This window comes from Oncorhynchus clarkii, chromosome 7, assembly GCF_045791955.1.
Source record: "Oncorhynchus clarkii lewisi isolate Uvic-CL-2024 chromosome 7, UVic_Ocla_1.0, whole genome shotgun sequence".
Taxonomy (NCBI): Eukaryota; Metazoa; Chordata; class Actinopteri; order Salmoniformes; family Salmonidae; genus Oncorhynchus; species Oncorhynchus clarkii.
The window spans coordinates 87,121,379-87,145,062 of record NC_092153.1 but is presented as its reverse complement, the minus strand read 5'-3'; the positions used below and the strand labels follow the sequence as shown (position 1 = coordinate 87,145,062).

The 23,684-nt window shown below is 50.9% G+C and overlaps 1 protein-coding gene across 1 annotated transcript in view; it reads left to right on the top strand.

Moving 5' to 3' along the window:
- LOC139414500 (wingless-type MMTV integration site family, member 7Aa) overlaps positions 1–23,684 on the top strand; it is a 68,359-nt gene that overhangs the window by 6,625 nt on the left and 38,050 nt on the right. Inside the window, exon 3 of the mRNA XM_071162410.1 lies at positions 22,074–22,345. Within this exon, the coding sequence (XP_071018511.1) occupies positions 22,074–22,345 (272 nt within the window). The remainder of the gene's footprint in view (positions 1–22,073; positions 22,346–23,684) is intronic.

The window sequence follows — 23,684 nt, the reverse complement described above, 5'->3', positions numbered from 1 at the left end:
TCTGGAAACACGACCCCATACACGTGGTCTGGAAACACGACCCCATACAGGTGGTCTGGAAACACGACCCCATACACGTGGTCTGGAAACACGACCCCATACACGTGGTCTGGAAACACGACCCCATACACGTGGTCTGGAAACACGACCCCATACACGTGGTCCGGCCACACGACCCCATACACATGGTCCGGCCACACTACGCAATACACGTGGTCTGGAAACACGACCCAATACACGTGGTCTGGAAACACGACCCCATACACGTGGTCTGGAAACACGACCCCATACACGTGGTCTGGAAACACGACCCCATACACGTGGTCTGGAAACACGACCCCATACACGTGGTCTGGAAACACGACCCCATACACGTGGTCTGGAAACACGACCCCATACACGTGGTCTGGAAACACGACCCCATACGCGTGGTCTGGAAACACGACGCCATACGCGTGGTCTGGAAACACGACGCAATACACGTGGTCTGGCCACATGACCCCTAACACGTGGTCCGGCCACACTACGCAATACACGTGGTCTGGAAACACGACCCCATACACGTGGTCCGGCCACATGACCCCATACACGTGGTCCGGCCACACTACGCAATACACGTGGTCTGGAAACACGACGCAATACACGTGGTCCGGCCACATGACCCCATACACGTGGTCTGGAAACACGACCCCATACACGTGGTCTGGAAACACGACCCCATACACGTGGTCTGGAAACACGACGCCATACACGTGGTCTGGAAACACGACGCCATACACGTGGTCTGGAAACACGACGCCATACACGTGGTCTGGAAACACGACGCCATACACGTGGTCTGGAAACACGACCCCATACACGTGGTCCGGCCACATGACCCCATACACGTGGTCCGGCCACACTACGCAATACACGTGGTCTGGAAACACGACGCAATACACGTGGTCCGGCCACATGACCCCATACACGTGGTCCGGCCACACGACCCCATACACGTGTTCTGGAAACACGACCCCATACACGTGGTCTGGAAACACGACCCCATACACGTGGTTTGGAAACACGACCCCATACACGTGGTCTGGAAACTCGACCCCATACACGTGGTCTGGAAACTCGACCCCATACACGTGGTCCGGCCACATGACCCCATACACGTGGTCTGGAAACACGACCCCATACACGTGGTCTGGAAACACGACCCCATACACGTGGTCTGGAAACACGACCCCATACACGTGGTCTGGAAACACGACCCCATACACGTGGTCAGGAAACACGACCCCATACACGTGGTCTGGAAACACGACCCCATACACGTGGTCTGGAAACACGACCCCATACACGTGGTCTGGAAACACGACCCCATACACGTGGTCTGGAAACATGACGCCATACACGTGGTCTGGAAACACGACGCCATACACGTGGTCTGGAAACACGACGCCATACACGTGGTCCGGCCACACGACGCCATACACGTGGTCTGGAAACACGACGCCATACACGTGGTCTGGAAACACGACGCCATACACGTGGTCTGGAAACACGACGCCATACACGTGGTCTGGAAACACGACGCCATACACGTGGTCTGGAAACACGACGCCATACACGTGGTCTGGAAACACGACCCCATACACGTGGTCTGGAAACACGACCCCATACACGTGGTCTGGAAACACGACGCCATACACGTGGTCTGGAAACACGACCCCATACACGTGGTCCGGCCACACGACCCCATACACGTGGTCCGGCCACATGACCCCATACACGTGGTCCGGCCACACGACCCCATACACGTGGTCCGGCCACACGACCCCATACACGTGGTCTGGCCACATGACCCCATACACGTGGTCCGGTCACACGACCCCATACACGTGGTCTGGAAACACGACCCCATACACGTGGTCTGGAAACACGACCCCATACACGTGGTCTGGAAACACGACCCCATACACGTGGTCTGGAAACACGACCCCTAACACGTGGTCCGGCCACATGACCCCATACACGTGGTCTGGAAACACGACCCCTAACACGTGGTCCGGCCACATGACCCCATACACGTGGTCTGGAAACACGACCCAATACACGTGGTCTGGAAACACGACCCAATACACGTGGTCTGGAAACACGACCCAATACACGTGGTCTGGAAACACGACCCAATACACGTGGTCTGGAAACACGACCCCATACACGTGGTCCGGCCACATGACCCCATACACGTGGTCTGGAAACACGACCCCATAGACGTGGTCCGGCCACATGACCCCATACACGTGGTCCGGCCACATGACCCCATACACGTGGTCTGGAAACACGACCCCTAACCCGTGGTCCGGCCACATGACCCCATACACGTGGTCTGGAAACACGACCCCATACACGTGGTCCGGCCACATGACCCCATACACGTGGTCCGGCCACATGACCCCATACACGTGGTCTGGAAACACGACCCCATACACGTGGTCCGGCCACATGACCCCATACACGTGGTCTGGAAACACGACCCCTAACACGTGGTCCGGCCACATGACCCCATACACGTGGTCCGGCCACATGACCCCATACACGTGGTATGGAAACACGACCCCATACACGTGGTCTGGAAACATGACCCCATACACGTGGTCTGGCCACAGGACCCCATACACGTGGTCCGGCCACACGACCCCATACACGTGGTCCGACCACATGACCCCATACACGTGGTCTGGAAACATGACCCCATACACGTGGTCTGACCACATGACCCCATACACGTGGTCTGGAAACACGACCCCATACACGTGGTTTGGAAACACGACCCCATACACGTGGTCTGGAAACATGACCCCATACACGTGGTCTGACCACATGACCCCATACACGTGGTCTGACCACATGACCCCATACACGTGGTCTGGAAACACGACCCCATACACGTGGTCCGGCCACATGACCCCATACACGTGGTCCGGCCACATGACCCCATACACGTGGTCCGGCCACACGACCCCATACACGTGGTCTGGCCACATGACCCCATACACGTGGTCCGGTCACACGACCCCATACACGTGGTCTGGAAACACGACCCCATACACGTGGTCTGGAAACACGACCCCATACACGTGGTCTGGAAACACGACCCCATACACGTGGTCTGGAAACACGACCCCATACACGTGGTCTGGAAACACGACCCCTAACACGTGGTCCGGCCACATGACCCCATACACGTGGTCTGGAAACACGACCCCTAACACGTGGTCCGGCCACATGACCCCATACACGTGGTCTGGAAACACGACCCAATACATGTGGTCTGGAAACACGACCCAATACACGTTGTCTGGAAACACGACCCAATACACGTGGTCTGGAAACACGACCCAATACACGTGGTCTGGAAACACGACCCCATACACGTGGTCTGGAAACACGACCCCATACACGTGGTCCGGCCACATGACCCCATACACGTGGTCTGGAAACACGACCCCATACACGTGGTCCGGCCACATGACCCCATACACGTGGTACGGCCACATGACCCCATACACGTGGTCTGGAAACACGACCCCTAACACGTGGTCCGGCCACATGACCCCATACACGTGGTCTGGAAACACGACCCCATACACGTGGTCCGGCCACATGACCCCATACACGTGGTCCGGCCACATGACCCCATACACGTGGTCTGGAAACACGACCCCATACACGTGGTCCGGCCACATGACCCCATACACGTGGTCTGGAAACACGACCCCTAACACGTGGTCCGGCCACATGACCCCATACACGTGGTCCGGCCACACGACCCCATACACGTGGTCTGGAAACACGACCCCATACACGTGGTCTGGAAACATGACCCCATACACGTGGTCTGGCCACAGGACCCCATACACGTGGTCCGGCCACACGACCCCATACACGTGGTCCGGCCACATGACCCCATACACGTGGTCTGGAAACATGACCCCATACACGTGGTCTGACCACATGACCCCATACACGTGGTCTGGAAACATGACCCCATACACGTGGTCTGACCACATGACCCCATACACGTGGTCTGGAAACACGACCCCATACACGTGGTTTGGAAACACGACCCCATACACGTGGTCTGGAAACATGACCCCATACACGTGGTCTGACCACATGACCCCATACACGTGGTCTGACCACATGACCCCATACACGTGGTCTGGAAACACGACCCCATACACGTGGTTTGGAAACACGACCCCATACACGTGGTCTGGAAACATGACCCCATACACGTGGTCCGGCCACATGACCCCATACACGTGGTCTGGAAACACGACCCCATACACGTGGTCTGGAAACATGACCCCATACACGTGGTCTGGAAACACGACCCCATACACGTTGTCTGGAAACACGACCCCATACACGTGGTCTGGAAACATGACCCCATACACGTGGTCTGGAAACATGACCCCATACACGTGGTCTGGAAACACGACCCCATACACGTGGTCTGGAAACACGACCCCATACACGTGGTCTGGAAACACGACCCCATACACGTGGTCTGGAAACACGACCCCTAACACGTGGTCTGGAAACATGACCCCATACACGTGGTCCGGAAACATGACCCCATACACGTGGTCTGGAAATACGACCCCTAACACGTGGTCTGGAAACACGACACCTAACACGTGGTCTGGAAACATGACCCCATACACGTGGTCTGGAAACACGACCCCATACACGTGGTCTGGAAACACGACCCCATACACGTGGTCTGGAAACACGACCCCATACACGTGGTCTGGAAACACGACCCCATACACGTGGTCTGGAAACACGACCCTATACACGTGGTCTGGAAACACGACCCCATACACGTGGTCTGACCACACGACCCCATACACGTGGTCTGGAAACACGACCCCATACACGTGGTCTGGAAACACGACCCCATACACGTGGTCTGACCACACGACCCCATACACGTGGTCTGGAAACACGACCCCATACACGTGGTCTGGAAACACGACCCCATACACGTGGTCTGGAAACACGACCCCATACACGTGGTCTGACCACATGACCCCATACACGTGGTCTGGAAACACGACCCCATACACGTGGTCTGGAAACACGACCCCATACACGTGGTCTGGCCACATGACCCCATACACGTGGTCTGACCACACGACCCCATACACGTGGTCTGACCACACGACCCCATACACGTGGTCTGGAAACACGACCCCATACACGTGGTCTGGAAACACGACCCCATACACGTGGTCCGGAAACATGACCCCATACACGTGGTCTGGAAACATGACCCCATACACGTGGTCCGGCCACACGACCCCATACACGTGGTCTGGAAACACGACCCCATACACGTGGTCTGGAAACACGACCCCATACACGTGGTCTGGAAACACGACCCCATACACGTGGTCTGGAAACACGACCCCATACACGTGGTCTGGAAACACGACCCCATACACGTGGTCTGGAAACACGACCCCATACACGTGGTCTGGAAACACGACCCCATACACGTGGTCTGGAAACACGACCCCATACACGTGGTCTGGAAACACGACCCCATACACGTGGTCCGGCCACATGACCCCATACACGTGGTCCGGCCACATGACCCCATACACGTGGTCTGGAAACACGACCCCTAACACGTGGTCTGGAAACACGACCCCATACACGTGGTCCGGCCACATGACCCCATACACGTGGTCCGGCCACATGACCCCATACACGTGGTCTGGAAACACGACCCCATACACGTGGTCCGGCCACATGACCCCATACACGTGGTCTGGAAACACGACCCCTAACACGTGGTCCGGCCACATGACCCCATACACGTGGTCCGGCCACATGACCCCATACACGTGGTCTGGCCACAGGACCCCATACACGTGGTCCGGCCACACGACCCCATACACGTGGTCCGGCCACATGACCCCATACACGTGGTCTGGAAACACGACCCCATACACGTGGTCTGGAAACACGACCCCATACACGTGGTCTGGAAACACGACCCCATACACGTGGTCTGGAAACACGACCCCTAACACGTGGTCTGGAAACACGACCCCATACACGTGGTCTGGAAACACGACCCCTAACACTTGGTCTGGAAACACGACCCCTAACACGTGGTCTGGAAACACGACCCCTAACACGTGGTCTGGAAACATGACCCCATACACGTGGTCCGGAAACATGACCCCATACACGTGGTCTGGAAACACGACCCCTAACACGTGGTCTGGAAACACGACCCCTAACACGTGGTCTGGAAACACGACCCCTAACACGTGGTCTGGAAACACGACCCCATACACGTGGTCTGGAAACACGACCCCATACACGTGGTCTGGAAACACGACCCCATACACGTGGTCTGGAAACACGACCCCATACACGTGGTCTGGAAACACGACCCCATACACGTGGTCTGGAAACACGACCCCATACACGTGGTCTGGAAACACGACCCCATACACGTGGTCTGGAAACACGACCCCATACACGTGGTCTGGAAACACGACCCCATACACGTGGTCTGACCACACGACCCCATACACGTGGTCTGGAAACACGACCCCATACACGTGGTCTGGAAACACGACCCCATACACGTGGTCTGACCACATGACCCCATACACGTGGTCTGGAAACACGACCCCATACACGTGGTCTGGAAACACGACCCCATACACGTGGTCTGGAAACACGACCCCATACACGTGGTCTGGAAACACGACCCCATACACGTGGTCTGACCACACGACCCCATACACGTGGTCTGGAAACACGACCCCATACACGTGGTCTGGAAACATGACCCCATACACGTGGTCCGGCCACACGACCCCATACACGTGGTCTGGAAACATGACCCCATACACGTGGTCCGGCCACACGACCCCATACACGTGGTCTGGAAACACGACCCCATACACGTGGTCTGGAAACACGACCCCATACACGTGGTCTGGAAACACGACCCCATACACGTGGTCTGGAAACACGACCCCATACACGTGGTCTGGAAACACGACCCCATACACGTGGTCTGGAAACACGACCCCATACACGTGGTCTGGAAACACGACCCCATACACGTGGTCTGGAAACACGACCCCATACACGTGGTCCGGCCACACGACCCCATACACGTGGTCTGGAAACATGACCCCATACACGTGGTCCGGCCACACGACCCCATACACGTGGTCTGGAAACACGACCCCATACACGTGGTCTGGAAACACGACCCCATACACGTGGTCTGGAAACACGACCCCATACACGTGGTCCGGCCACACGACCCCATACACGTGGTCTGGAAACACGACCCCATACACGTGGTCTGGAAACACGACCCCATACACGTGGTCTGGAAACACGACCCCATACACGTGGTCTGGAAACATGACCCCATACACGTGGTCTGACCACACGACCCCTAACACGTGGTCTGGAAACACGACCCCATACACGTGGTCTGGAAACACGACCCCATACACGTGGTCTGCGGTTGCTCTCTAAATCGCCAATGGAGGTGGTTTATGGTGGTTTAAGATCTAAAGTGAACTTGATACACTGAGTGTACAAAACATTAGGAACAGATTCCTGATATTGAGTTGCACCCCCTTTTGCCCTCAGAACAGCATCAATTTGCCGAGTCATGGACTCTACAACGTGTCAAAGCGTTCCACAGGGATGCTGGCCCATGTTGACTCCAACGCTTCCTATTGGCTCGTAGTGGAGCTCTACCTCAAATAGCTAATTTCATCTCATCCCACAGATGCTTTGTTGGATTGAGGTCTGGTGGGCAGGCCACTGCTGTAAGCAGATTCCACAACAATCCTCGCCTTGTGGCATGGGGCATTATCCTGCTGAAAAAAATCTATTTGCAGATGTATACACTGCTGCCATGAAGGCATCTGATTGGCAATAATGTTCAGATATCCAATCAAACGTTGCTCCACTTTTATCAAGGGGCCCAATGTGTGCCCTGAAAACACAACAACAGCACCAGCCTGAAATGTTGACACGCTGAATAGTGGATGCATGTACTCATGGTTTTCTCCATACCCTAGTCCTCCCATCAGCGTGAAACTACAGGAACCGGGATTCATCAAACCAGGCAGTGTTTTTCCAATTCTCCTGTGTCCAGTGTTTTTGTTCCATAGCCCACTGCAATAGCAGTTACTTGTTTGGTCGTCAGCTGCCATATCCCATTCGTGTCAAGGTACGACGAGTTGTGCATGTGTATGGGTCTTTGGGAACCAATGTTGTACTGGACTGTCAGTTGACTTACTGAGCCCGCCTGATGGTCTGCATAATTTGTGTCTGCCTCCTTTGTCCTCTTTCATCAATGACCCATTTTCCACCACTGGCCTGCTGTTGGCTGAAAGTCCTTTGGGTGGTGGACCATTATTGATACACACTGGAAACTGTTAACTAAAAGTTAACTAGAACTATCTAGCTGTTTAGGATCTAAAGTTAACTAGATCTATCTAGCGGTTTAGGATCTAAAGTTAACTAGATCTATCTAGCGGTTTAGGATCTAAAGTTAACTAGATCTATCTAGCGGTTTAGGATCTAAAGTTAACTAGATCTATCTAGCGGTTTAGGATCTAAAGTTAACTAGATCTATCTAGTTCTTTATATGAAGTGTTCCTAAGGAGAGACAGGCCTCACTTCACTCCACATGATATTTTAAAACATTTCAATTGATTGCCCTGTCAGTTATTCAGTGTGCAATGTGCTGCATACCTGCAGCTATCGGTCCAGAACTGTGAAACTCATAACGCTGGCAGAGAGAACATATATAATCCACAGATGTAGACACAGGAACATGGTGTTCATTTCCTACAATTACATTGTCGGACAAAGAGTACTTCCTCTGACCTGCAGGTGCTCAGACATGATTGGTCATGATTAACCAGAGTAAACTAGTAAACCATTTTCACTGACTCTGCTCTGGGTAACAAAGGTTAGGATGTTATACACACTAAAACACATAACATAAAACGATATAGTTCCAAATATGAGTTATTTGGCTTGTAAGCAAAGGGGAACCATTTTTAGTGCTACTGTATATAGAAACTTGTTTTGATGGTTCTATAAAGAATGTTCTATATCACACCAAAGAAGGGTTCTGCTGTGATTAAAACACTTTTTTTGGGGCTATATAAAATCAAATTTTATTTGTCACATACACATGGTTAGCAGATGTTAATGTGAGTGTAGCGAAATGCTTGTGCTTCTAGTTCCGACCGTGCAGTAATATCTAACAAGTAATCTAACAATTTCACAACAACTACCTTATACGCACACAAGTGTAAAGGAATGAATAAGAATATGTACATATAAATATATGGATGAGTGAATGCCGAACGGCATAGGCAAGATGCAGTAGATGGTGTAGAGTACAGTATATACATATGAGATGAGTAATGTAGGGTATGTAAGCATTATATAAAAGTGGCATTGTTTAAAGTGACTAGTGATACATTTATTACATCCAATTTTTAATTATTTAAGTGGTTAGAGATTTAAGTCAGTATGTTGGCAGCAGCCACTCGATGTTAGTGATGGCTGTTTAATGGTCTGATGGCCTTGAGATACAAGCTGTTTTGGGCAGGGTAGCCTAGTGGTTAGAGCGTTGGACTAGTAACTGAAAGGTTGCAAGTTCAAATCCCCGAGCTGACAAGGTACAAATCTGTCGTTCTGCCCCTGAACAGGCAGTTAACCCACTGTTTCTAGGCCGTCATTGAAAATAAGAATTTGTTCTTAACTGACTTGCCTAGTTAAATAAAGGTAAAATAAAAAAAGTATCTCGGTCCCAGCTTTGATGCACCTGTACTGACCTCGCCTTCTGGATGATAGCAGGGTGAACAGGCAGTGGCTCGGGTGGTTGTTGTCCTTGATGATCTTTTTTTTTGTTGTCCTGGAGGGCAGGTAGTTTGCCCCCGGTGATGCGTTGTGCAGACCTCACTACCCTCTGGAGAGCCTTACGGTTGTGGGCGGAGCAGTTGCCGTACCAGGCGGTAATACAGCCCGACAGGATACTCTCGATTGTGCATCTGTAAAAGTTTGAGTTTTTTTGGTGACAAGCCGAATTTCTTCAGCATCCTGAGGTTGTGTGAGGTTATTTTCCTGACACCACACTCCGAGGGCCCTCACCTCCTCCCTGTAGGCCGTCTCGTCGTTGTTGGTAATCAAGCTTACCACTGTAGTGTTGTCTGCAAACTTGATGATTGAGTTGGAGGCGTGCATGGCCACGCAGTCATGGGTGAACAGGGAGTACTGGAGAGGGCTGAGAACGCACCCTCGTGGGGCCCCAGTGTTGAGGATCAGCGGGGTGGAGATATTGTTTCCTACCCTCACCGCCCGTCAGGAAGTCCAGGACCCAGTTGCACAGGGCTGGGTTGAGACCCAGGGTCTTGAGCTTGGAGGGTACTATGTTGTTAACTCTTGGAACCATCCATCCCGGATCCGGGATAATTGTCTTCAACTACGCTAAATAGCATAGCGCAACGGTCAAATAATCTTACTAGAAAATATCCATATTCATGAAATCACAAGTGAAATATAGCGAAACACAACTTAGCCTTTTGTTAACTGTCGTCTCAGATTTTGAAATGATGCTTTACAGCGAAATCAATACAAGCGTTTGTAAGTTTATCGATATACTGGCGAAACATTATGTACACCTAGCAGCAGGTAACTTGGTCACGAATCAGGAAAGCAATCAAATTAATCGTTTACCTTTGATGATCTTCGGATGTTTTCACTCACAAGACTCCAATTTGATAGCAAATGTTCCTTGTGTTCCATAAAGATATTTTTTATATCCAAATACCTCCGTTAGTTTGGTGCGTTATGCCCAGGAATCCACCGGAAATAGCGGTCACGACAATGCAGACACAAATTCCAAATTATATCCATAATATCGACAGAAACATGGCAAATGTTTTTATAATCAATCCTCAAGGTGTTTTTCAAATATCTATTCGACAATATATCAACTGGGACAGTTGGCTTTTCACTAGGACCGGGAGGAAAAATGGCTACCTCTCTGTTTTGCACAAAAATCACACTGAGAGCCAACAACTGACCACTTACGCAATGTGGCCTGAAACTACGTCTAAAGGCTGTAGACACCTTAGGGAAGCCACAGAAAAAGAAATATGGTTGATATCCCTTTCAATGGTCAATAGGGATGCATAGGAACACAGAGCTTTCAAAATAAGTCACTTCCTGATTGGATTTTTCTCAGGCTTTCGCCTGCAACTTCATTTATGTTATACTCACAGACAATATTTTTACAGTTTTGGAAACTTTAGAGTGTTTTCTATCCTACGCTGTCAATTATATGCATATTCTAGCATCTGGTCCTGAGAAATAGGCCTTTTACTTTGGGAACATTATTTTTTCAAAAATAAAAATAGTGCCCCCTAGCACTTCATGGTGACGGAAGTGAGTGCTAAGGGGCGATAGTCATTTAGCTCAGTTACCTTAGTTACCTTAGCTTTCTTGTGGCCCTCACAATAGTGGCCCTTTTGAAGCATGTGGGAACAGCAGACTGGGATAAGGATTGATTGAATATGTCCGTAAACACACCAGTCAGCTGGTCTGCGCATGCTCTGAGGTCGCAGCTAGGGATGCCGTCTGGGCCGGCAGCTTTGCGAAGGTTAACACGTTTAAATGTTTTACTCACGTTGGCTGCAGTGAAGGAGATCCCGCAGGTTTTGGTAGCGGGCCGTGTTGGTGGAACTGTATTGTCCTCAAGCAAAGAAGTTGTTTAGTTTGTCTGGGAGCAAGACATCCTGGTCCGCGACGGGGCTGGTTTTCTTTTTGTAATTCGTGATTGACGGTAGACCCTGCCACATACCTCTCGTGTCTGAGCCGTTGAATTGAGACTACTTTGTCTCTATACTGATGCTTAGCTTGTTTGATCGCCTTGCGGAGGGAATAGCTACACTGTTTGTATTCGGTCATGTTTCCAGTCGCCTTGCCCCGATTAAAAGCAGTTGTTTGCGCTTTCAGTTTTGCGCGAATGCTGCCATCAATCCACGCTTTCTGGTTGGGGAAGGTTTTAATAGTCGCTGTGGGTACAACATCACCGATGCACTTTCTAAGGAACTCGCTCACCGAATTAGTGTATTCATCAATGTTATGCGAACATATCCCAGTCCATGTGATCGAAGCAATCTTGAAGCGTGTAATCCGATTGGTCGTACCAGCGTTGAACAGACCTGAGCACAGGCGTTTCCTGTTTTAGTTTCTGTCTATAGGCTGGGAGCATCAAAATGGAGTCGTGGTCAGATTTTCCGAAAGGAGGGCGGGGGAGGGCTTTGTATGCATCGCGGAAGTGAGAGTGAGAGAGTGAGAGAGTGAGCGAGTGAGTGAGAGTGAGACCCCGGTATTTTATTTTCAATAGTATATAGACCTGTAAGGTGTTATCTGCATTTTAATTAAGAATGAGGCTAACCTGGTAGTGGTGTATGGGGTGGAACCCTATGGTATTAGAACCCTGTGGTATCAGAACCGAGTTGTATCTGAACAGAACACTGTGGTATCAGAACAGAACCTTGTTTTATCAGCACCCTGTGTAATCACAACCGTATGGTATCACAACCCTGTGGTATCAGAACCTAGTTGTATCTGAACAGAACTCTGTGGTATCAGAATATAACCCTGTGGTATCAGAACAGAACCATGTGTTATCAGAACACTGGTATCTGAACAGAAACCTGTGGTATCAGAACCCTGTGGTATCAGAACATAACCTTGTGGTAACTGAACAGAACCCTGTGGTATCATAACCCTGTGGTATCAGAACCTAGTTGTATCTGAACAGAACTCTGTGGTATCAGAACCCTGTGGTATCAGAACCCTGTGGTAACTGAACAGAACCCTGTGTTATTAGAACCCTGTGGTATCAGAACCTAGTTGTATCTGAACAGAACTCTCTGGTATCAGAACCCTGTGGTATCAGAATATAACCCTGTGTTATCGGAACACTGTGGTATCAGAACAGAGCCCTGCGTTATCAGAAACCTTTGGTATCAGAACAGAACTCTGTCATATCAGAACCTTGTTGTATCAGCACCCTGTGTAATCACAACCGTATGGTATCACAACCCTGTGGTATCAGAACCTAGTTGTATCTGAACAGAACTCTGTGGTATCAGAACCCTGTGGTATCAGAATATAACCCTGTGGTATCAGAACAGAACCCTGTGTTATCAGAACACTGTGGTATCTGAACAGAAACCTGTGGTATCAGAACATAACCTTGTGGTATCAGAACCCTGTGGTAACTGAACAGAACCCTGTGGTATCATAACCCTGTGGTATAAGAACAGAACCATGTGGTATCTGAACAGAACCCTGTGGTATCAGAACCCCGTGGTATCAGAACAGAGCCCTGTGGTATCAGAATCCTGTGGTATCAGAACAGAACCCTGCGGTATCAGACCTGAACCCTGTGGTATCAGAACATAACTCTGTGGTACCAGTACCCCGTGGTATCAGAACAGAGCCCTGTGGTATCAGAACCCTGTGGTGTCAGAACAGAACACTGTGGTATCAGAACAGTACTCTGTGGTATTTTATCAGAACCTTTTGGTATCAGAACAGAACTCTGTCGTATAAGAACCTTGTATCAGCACCCTGCGTTATCAATCTTGTGATATCAGAACAGAACCCTGTGGTATCAGAACAGAGCCCTGTGGTCTTAGAACCCTGTGGTATCAGAACAGAACCCTGCGGTATCAGACCTGAACCCTGTGGTATCAGAACCCTGTAATATCAGTACCCTGTGGTATCAGAACAGAACCTTGTCGTATCAGAACATAACCCTGTTGTATCAGAACCCTGTGGTATCAGAACAGAACCCTGTGGTATCAGAACAGAACCCTATGATATTCGAACAGAACCCTGTGGTATCAGAACCCTGTCGCATCAGAACAGAACCTTGTGGTATCAGAACAGAGCCCTGTGGTATCAGAACAGTACAGTGTGGTATTTTATCAGAACACTGTGACATCAAAATAGATCCCTGTGGTATTAGAACAATCTTGTATCAGAACCCTGTGGTATCAGGAAAGATGGCTGCAGAGACAGAATGTTGCTCTTTTGAAGTTTGTTTCATGCAATTCTACACATTTTGTCATGGGGCGGAATCTTTTTGTTGAGTTTAAAGCTAGTTTCCTAGAATTATACACGTTTGGTGTGGTTTATCCTGTGTTGTGGTATCAGAACCTTGTGGTATCAGAACAGAGCCCAGTGGTATCAGAACAGAACCCTGTGGTATCAGAACATAACTCTGTTGTATCGGAACAACTTTATCCTGTGTTGTGGTATCAGAACTCTGTGCTATCAGAACCCCATGGTGTCAGAACAGAACCCCGTGGTATCAAAACCTGTGGTATCAGAAATCTGATAACAGAACTCTGTGTTATCAGAACTCTATGGTATCAGAACCCCATGGTAACAGAACCCTGTGGTATCAAAACCTGTGGTAACAGAACTCTATGGTATCAGAACTCTATGGTATCAGAACCCCATGGTGTCAGAACAGAACCCTGTGGTATCAAAACCTGTGGTATCAGAACCCTGTGGTGTCAGAACAGAACTCTGTGGTATCGGAACATAACTTTATCCTGTGTTGTGGTATCAGAACTCTGTGCTATCAGAACCCCATGGTGTCAGAACAGAACCCCGTGGTATCAAAACCTGTGGTATCAGAACTCTGATAACAGAACTCTGTGCTATCAGAACCCCATGGTGTCAGAACAGAACCCCGTGGTATCAAAACCTGTGGTATCAGAACTCTATCAGAACAGAACTCTGTGGTATCAGAACTCTATGGTATCAGAACCCCATGGTGTCAGAACAGAAACCTGTGGTATCAAAACCTGTGGTATCAGAACCCTGTGGTGTCAGAACAGAACTCTGTGGTATCAGGACAGAACCCCGGTCTGATCAGAACCTTGTGGTACTGTATTAGTGTGGGGTGTAATGGTGTGGTATCAGGCGGTCCATCTAGGGAGGGTCTGCATGCCTCTCAGCCCTCAGGCTCACCTCAAGGAGCTGCCAGCTGAGTGACAGGAGCTGGGCTGAGGGCCAGATTCTAAACATCACAACACTATCTCTCCCTCTGGGTGCACCGTTAAATACATCTCTGACCATTGTATTGCAGCAATACATGGAATATACTTTCCTGGGTTGACCTGGTTGATCTGCTGAGACAGTGTTGACCTGCTGAGAGACAGTGTTGACCTGCTGAGAGACAGTGTTGACCTGGACAGTTGACCTGCTGAGAGACAGTGTTGACCTGCTGAGAGACAGTGTTGACCTGTTGAGAGACAGTGTTGACCTGCTGAGAGACAGTGTTGACCTGGACAGTTGACCTGCTGAGAGACAGTGTTGACCTGCTGAGAGACAGTGTTGACCTGTTGAGAGACAGTGTTGACCTGTTGAGAGACAGTGTTGACCTGCTGAGAGACAGTGTTGACCTGCTGAGAGGCAGTGTTGACCTGCTGAGAGGCAGTGTTGACCTGCTGAGAGGCAGTGTTGACCTGCTGAGAGGCAGTGTTGACCTGCTGAGAGGCAGTGTTGACCTGCTGAGAGGCAGTGTTGACCTGCTGAGAGGCAGTGTTGACCTGCTGAGAGGCAGTGTTGACTTTGAGGTTGACCTGCTTAGTGACAATGATGACCTGCCGAGAGGCAGTGTTGACCTGCTGAGAGAGTGTGTTGACCTGGCTCTTAGCAGGGCAACACTGTCACTTAGCAGGGCAACACTGTCTCTTAGCAGGTCAACCTTCAGATCAACTATCTCTCAGCAGGTCAACACTGTCTCTCAGCAGGTCAACACTGTCTCTGGAAGGAAGGACGGACGGACGGAAGGACGGACGGAGCATTAGTCCAGCCATGCAGCCACATCCTGTCTCTGGACAGACAGACAGACCGGTACCATGTCAACATTGTCTCTCAGCAGGTCAACCTCCGGTCAACACTGTCTCTCAGCAGGTCAACACTGCCTCTCAACAGGTCAACACTGTCTCTCAGCAGGTCAACACTGTCTCTCAGCAGGTAAACACTGTCTCTCAGCAGGTCAACACTGTCTCTCAGCAGGTCAACACTGTCTCTCAGCAGGTCAACACTGTCTCTCAGCAGGTCAACACTGCCTCTCAGCAGGTCAACACTGTCTCTCAGCAGGTCAACACTGTCTCTCAGCAGGTCAACACTGTCTCTTAGCAGGTCAACCCTGTCTCTCAGCAGGTCAACTCTGCCTGTCAGCAGGTCAACACTGTCTCTCAGCAGGTCAACCTCCAGGTCAACACTGTCTCTCAACAGGTCAACACTGTCTCACAGTAGGTCAACACTGCTTCTCAGCAGGTCAACACTGTCACTAAGCAGGTCAACCCCCAAGTCAACACGGTCTCTCTGCAGGTCAACACGGTCTCTCTGCAGGTCAACACTGTCTCTCTGCAGGTCAACACTGTCTCTCTGCAGGTCAACACTGTCTCTCTGCAGGTCAACACTGTCTCTCTGCAGGTCAACACTGTCTCTCTGCAGGTCAACACTGTCTCTCTGCAGGTCAACACTGTCTCTCAGCAGGTCAACATTGTCTCTCAGTAGATCAACCTCCGGTCAACACTGTCTCTCAGCAGGTCAACACTGTCTCACAGCAGGTCAACTTCCAGGTCATCACTATCTCTCAACAGGTCAACACTGTCTCTCAGCAGGTCAACAAACTCTCTTAGCAGGTCAACGCTGTCTCTCAGCAGGTCAACTCTGCCTGTAAGCAGGTCAACCCTGTCTCTCAGCAGGTCAACCCTGTCTCTCAGCAGGTCAACCCTGTCTCTCAGCAGGTCAACCCTGTCTCTCAGCAGGTCAACCCTGTCTCTCAGCAGGTCAACCCTGTCTCTCAGCAGGTCAACACTGTCTCTCAGCAGGTCAACCCTGCCTCTCAGCAGGTCAATACTGTCTCTCAGCAGGTCAACCTCCAGGTCAACACTTACTCTCCATAGGTCAACACTGTCTCTCCATAGGTCAACACTGTCTCTCAGCAGGTCAACACTGCTTCTCAGCAGGTCAACACTGTCTCTCAGTAGGTCAACCTCCGGTCAACACTGTCTCTCAGCAGGTCAACAAACTCTCCTAGCAGGTCAACCCTGTCTCTCAGCAGGTCAACTCTGCCTGTCAGCAGGTCAACACTGTCTCTCAGTAGGTCAACACTGCTCCTCAGCAGGTCAACACTGTCACTAAGCAGGTCAACCCCCAAGTCAACACGGTCTCTCTGCAGGTCAACACGGTCTCTCAGCAGGTCAACATTGTCTCTCAGTAGATCAACCTCCGGTCAACACTGTCTCTCAGCAGGTCAACACTGTCTCTCAGCAGGTTAACACTGTCTCTCAGCAGGTCAACACTGTCTCACAGCAGGTCAACTTCCAGGTCATCACTATCTCTCAACAAGTCAACACACTCTCTCAGCAGGTTAACCCTGCCTCTCAACAGGTCAACACACTCTCTCAGCAGGTTAACATTGTCTCTCAGCAGGTCAACCTCCAGGTCAACACTGTCTCTCAACAGGTCAACCCTGTCTCTCAGCAGGTCAACAAACTCTCTCAGCAGGTCAACCCTGTCTCTCAGCAGGTCAACTCTGCCTGTAAGCAGGTCAACACACTCTGTCAGCAGGTCAACCCTGCCTCTCAGCAGGTCAACACTGTCTCTCAGCAGGTGAACACTGTCTCTCAGCAGGTGAACACTGTCTCTCAGCAGGTGAACACTGTCTCTCAGCAGGTGAACACTGTCTCTCAGCAGGTGAACACTGTCTCTCAGCAGGTGAACACTGTCTCTCAGCAGGTGAACACTGTCTCTCAGCAGGTGAACACTGTCTCTCAGCAGGTCAACACTGTCTCTCAGCAGGTGAACACTGTCTCTCAGCAGGTGAACACTGTCTCTCAGCAGGTGAACACTGTCTCTCAGCAGGTGAACACTGTCTCTCAGCAGGTGAACACTGTCTCTCAGCAGGTGAACACTGTCTCTCAGCAGGTGAACACTCTCTCTCAGCAGGTCAACACTGTCTCTCAGCAGGTCAACACTGTCTCTCAGCAGGTCAACACTGTCACTCAGCAGGTCAATATTGTCTCTCAGCAGGTCAACCTCCAGGTCAACATTGTCTCTCAGCAGGTCAACACTGTCTCTCAGCAGGTCAACACTGTCTCTCAGCAGGTCAACACTGTCTCTCAGCAGGTCAACACTGTCACTCAGCTGGTCAACCCCCAAGTCAACACGGTCTCTCAGCAGGTCAACACTGTCACTCAGCTGGTCAACACTGTCACTCAGCTGGTCAACCCCCAAGTCAACACGGTCTCTCAGCAGGTCAACTCTGCCTGTCAGCAGGTCAACACTGTCTCTCAGCAGGTCAACCCCCAAGTCAACACGGTCTCTCAGCAGGTCAACACTGTCTCTCAGCAGGTCAACATTGTCTCTCAGTAGATCAACCTCCGGTCAACACTGTCTCTCAGCAGGTCAACACACTCTCTCAGCAGGTGAACCCTGCCTCTCAGCAGGTCAACCTCCAAGTCAACACTGTCTCTCTGCAGGTCAACACTGTCTCTCTGCAGGTCAACACTGTCTCTCTGCAGGTCAACACTGTCTCTCTGCAGGTCAACACTGTCTCTCTGCAGGTCAACACTGTCTCTCTGCAGGTCAACACTGTCTCTCTGCAGGTCAACACTGTCTCTCTGCAGGTCAACACTGTCTCTCTGCAGGTCAACACTGTCTCTCAGCAGGTCAACAAACTCTCTTAGCAGGTCAACCCTGTCTCTCAGCAGGTCATCCTTCCTGTAAGCAGGTCAACACACTCTCTCAGCAGGTCAACCCTGCCTCTCAGCAGTTCAACTCTGCCTGTCAGCAGGTCAACAAACTCTCTCAGCAGGTCAATACTGTCTCTCAGCAGGTCAACACTGTCTCTCAGCAGGTCAACACTGTCTCTCAGCAGGTCAACACTGTCTCTCAGCAGGTCAACACTGTCTCTCAGCAGGTCAACACTGTCTCTCAGCAGGTCAACACTGTCTCTCAGCAGGTCAACACTGTCTCTCAGCAGGTCAACACTGTCTCTCAGCAGGTCAACACTGTCTCTCAGCAGGTCAACACTGTCTCTCAGCAGGTCAACACTGTCTCTCAGCAGGTCAACACTGTCTCTCAGCAGGTCAACACTGTCTCTCAGCAGGTCAACACTGTCTCTCAGCAGGTCAACACTGTCTCTCAGCAGGTCAACACTGTCTCTCAGCAGGTCAACACTGCTTCTCAGCAGGTCAACACTGTCTCTCAGCAGGTCAACACTGTCACTAAGCAGGTCAACCCCCAAGTCAACACGGTCTCTCTGCAGGTCAACACTGCCTCTCAGCAGGTCAACACTGTCTCTCAGTAGGTCAACCTCCGGTCAACACTGTCTCTCAGCAGATCAACACTGTCTCTCAGCAGGTCAACACGGTCTCTCAGCAGGTCAACCCTGCCTCTCTGCAGGTCAACACTGTCTCTCAAGAGGTCAACACTGTCTCTCAAGAGGTCAACACTGCTTCTCAGCAGGTCAACACTGTCTCTCAGCAGGTCAACACTGTCTCTCAGCAGGTCAACCTCCAGGTCAACACTGTCTCTCAACAGGTCAACACTGTCTCTCAGCAGGTCAACACTGTCTCTCAGCAGGTCAACACTGCCTCTCAGCAGGTCAACCCTGCCTCTCAGCAGGTCAACCCTGCCTCTCAGCAGGTCAACACTGTCTCTCAGCAGGTCAACACTGTCTCAGCAGGTCAACACTGTCTCTCAGCAGGTCAACACTGTCTCTCAGCAGGTCAACACTGTCTCTCAGCAGGTCAACACTGTCTCTCAGCAGGTCAACACTGTCTCTCAGCAGGTCAACACTGTCTCTCAGCAGGTCAACACTGTCTCTCAGCAGGTCAACCTCCAGGTCAACACTATCTCTCAGCAGGTCAACACTGTCTCTCAGCAGGTCAACACTGTCTCTCAGCAGGTCAACACTGTCTCTCAGCAGGTCAACACTGTCTCTCAGCAGGTCAACACTGCCTCTCAGCAGGTCAACACTGTCTCTCAGCAGGTCAACCTCCAGGTCAACACTATCTCTCCACAGGTCAACACTGTCTCTCAGCAGGTCAACACTGTCTCTCAGCAGGTCAACACTGTCTCTCAGCAGGTCAACACTGTCTCTCAGCAGGTCAACACTGTCTCTCAGCAGGTCAACACTGTCTCTCAGCAGGTCAACACTGTCTCTCAGCAGGTCAACACTGTCTCTCAGCAGGTCAACACTGTCTCTCAGCAGGTCAACTTTGTCTCTAAGCAGGTCAACACAGGTCAACCTCCAGGTCAACACTGTGTATCTCAGCAGGTCAACCTCCAGGTCAACACTGCCTCTCAGCAGGTCAACACTGTTTCTCAGCAGGTCAACCTCTAGGTCAACACTGTCTCTCAGCAGGTCAACACTGTCTCTCAGCAGGTCAACACTGTCTTTCAGCAGTTCAACACTGTCTCTCAGCAGGTCAACACTGTCTCTCAGCAGGTCAACACTGTCTCTTAGCAGGTCAACTCTGTATCTCAGCAGGTCAACATTGTCTCTAAGCAGGTCAACACAGGTCAACCTCCAGGTCAACACTATCTCAGCAGGTCAACCTCCAGGTCAACACTGCCTCTCAGCAGGTCAACACTGTCTCTCAGCAGGTCAACACTGTCTCTAAGCAGGTCAACACTGTCTCTCAGCAGGTCAACACTGCCTCTCAGCAGGTCAACACTGCCTCTCAGCAGGTGAACACTGTCTCTCAGCAGGTGAACACTGTCTCTCAGCAGGTCAACATTGTCTCTAAGCAGGTCAACACAGGTCAACCTCCAGGTCAACACTGTCTCAGCAGGTCAACACTATCTCAGCAGGTCAACCTCCAGGTCCTCTCAGCAGTTCAACACTGTCTCTCAGCAGGTCAACCTCCAGGTCAACACTGCCTCTCTGCAGGTCAACACTGCCTCTCTGCAGGTCAACACTGCCTCTCAGCAGGTCAACCTGCAGCAGCCTGCCTGGCTGGACTAATGATTCCTCTGTCTGAAATGCAGAATAAAGGACAGTGTTTGTATTACATCTAGTGTGCCTTCTGAGATTGACACTTTCTCTTCGGCATAGTAAACTAAGTTTGGATTCTATCTTCTACAGATATCTGTGAGCTCACAATACTCAGAGCCCTTCAGGTGAATTTCTCTCCCCCCAATCCCTCCCCTCCCCCTTTCCCTGCCCTCCTCCTCCTCTGCCTCTCCCCCTTTCCCTGCCCTCCTCCTCCTCTTCTTCTCTCCCCCTTTCCCTGCCCTCCTCCTCCTCTGCCTCTCCCCCTTTCCCTGCCCTCCTCCTCCTCTTCTTCTCTCCCCCTTTCTCTGCTCTCCTCACCCCTTTCCCTGCACTCCTCTCCCTCTTTCCCTGCACTCCTCCTCCTCTTCTCCTCTCCACCTTTCCCTGCCCTCCTCCTCCTCTGCCTCTCCCCCTTTCCCTGCCCTCGTCCCCCCTTTCCCTGCACTCCTCCTCCTCTTCTCCTCTCCCCCTTTCTCTGCTCTCCTCTCCCTCTTTCCATGCCTTCCTCCTCTCCCCTTTCCCTGCTCTCCTTCCCCCCTTTCCCTGCCCTCCTCCTCTCCTCTCCCCTTTCCCTGCTCTCCTTCCCCCCTTTCCCTGCCCTCCTCTCCTCCTTCCCCCTGCAGCCCTGCCCCTCATCCCCCTACCGTCATTAATCTGTTTAAAGCAGCCGTGATAAATGAACTAAACTTGGCTTGCCTAGCACATTTTATGATTTGGTTTGAACAAGCTATGTCAGGTATGTGAGGAGGCTTGATACCGCCCTAACAGAGGGTCATGTTGTCAACGATTCTGATTCAAAAATGTTCTTTATGTATTTCATTGCTGTGCAAAACAAATTCCCTTCAGGGAAATGGTTTCAATCAATCAAATCCTCTCTCCTCTCTCCCAGGTAGTAAGGAGGCAGCGTTTACCTACGCCATCATCGCCGCAGGTGTGGCCCATGCCATCACAGCAGCGTGTACCCAGGGGAACCTGTCTGACTGCGGCTGTGATAAGGACAAGCAGGGGACCTACAGCCAGGACGAGGGCTGGAAGTGGGGAGGCTGCTCGGCTGACGTGAGCTATGGCCTGGGGTTCTCTAAGGTCTTCGTAGACGCGAGAGAGATCAAACAGAATGCCAGGACCTTAATGAACCTCCACAACAACGAAGTGGGACGCAAGGTATGTAGATACAAAAGTGGACATTCCACCTCAATGACATCCTGTAGGAAGTCATGTCAATGTTTCCCCTCACTAACAATGTCTAATAGGAAGATAATTTTATCATATTGAGACATGGTATAAAACACCTTAATTGTAGTCTGATAGACCACCATGAGGTAGAGCAACAAACAGACCCTCCTCTCATGTAATCATTATAACCTGCAAGACTCCGGTCGCAAGAAGAGCTGGAAGCAGTGGACGATGCTGTAAGCTTGGTGTTGTGATGTCTAATCCCCTGTCTGTATGCTCTGGAGAATAAACCACAGGAAGTAGTCAGACGCATCAGAGAGGAAGTAACCTGTAATGGAACCATGGCAGGCGTTACAGAGGAGGCAAAACAGACAGGAAGTAGTCAGACGCATCAGAGAGGAAGTAACCTGCAATGGAACCATGGCAGGCATTACAGAGGAGGGAAAACACAGAAAGGTGTGATCACATCTTAAATCTGGACCTGGTATGGACCTGGAAACTGGAACACCCTGGTTCAGACACTGTTCTCTCTCTGTTCTCTCTCAGCTCCATCACCCTGGTTCAGACACTGTTCTCTCTCTGTTCTCTCTCAGCTCCATCACCCTGGTTCAGACACTGTTCTATCTTTGTTCTCTCTCAGCTCCATCACCCTGGTTCAGACACTGTTCTCTCTCTGTTCTCTCTCAGCTCCATCACCCTGGTTCAGACACTGTTCTATCTTTGTTCTCTCTCAGCTCCATGACCCTGGTTCAGACACTGTTTTCTCTCTGTTCTCTCTCAGCTACATCACCCTGGTTCATACACTGTTCTCTCTCAGCTCCATCACCCTGGTTCAGACACTGTTTTCTCTCTGTTCTCTCTCAGCTCCATCACCCTGGTTCAGACACTGTTCTCTCTCAGCTCCATCACCCTGGTTCAGACACTGTTTTCTCTCTGTTCTCTCTCAGCTCCATCACCCTGGTTCAGACACTGTTCTCTCTCAGCTCCATCACCCTGGTTCAGACACTGTTCTCTCTTTGTTCTCTCTCAGCTCCATCACCCTGGTTCAGACACTGTTTTCTCTCTGTTCTCTCTCAGCTCCATCACCCTGCTTCAGACACTGTTCTCTATCAGCTCCATCAACCTGGTTCAGACTCTGTTCTCTCTCTGTTCTCTCTCAGCTCCATCAACCTGGTTCAGACACTGTTCTCTCTCTGTTCTCTCTCAGCTCCATCACCCTGGTTCAGACACTGTTTTCTCTCTGTTCTCTCTCAGCTTCATCGCTATACTAAGTACTTCCTCTATGAACAGTTAGATGTAGTAACTGTTTGGATAACATGATGAGATC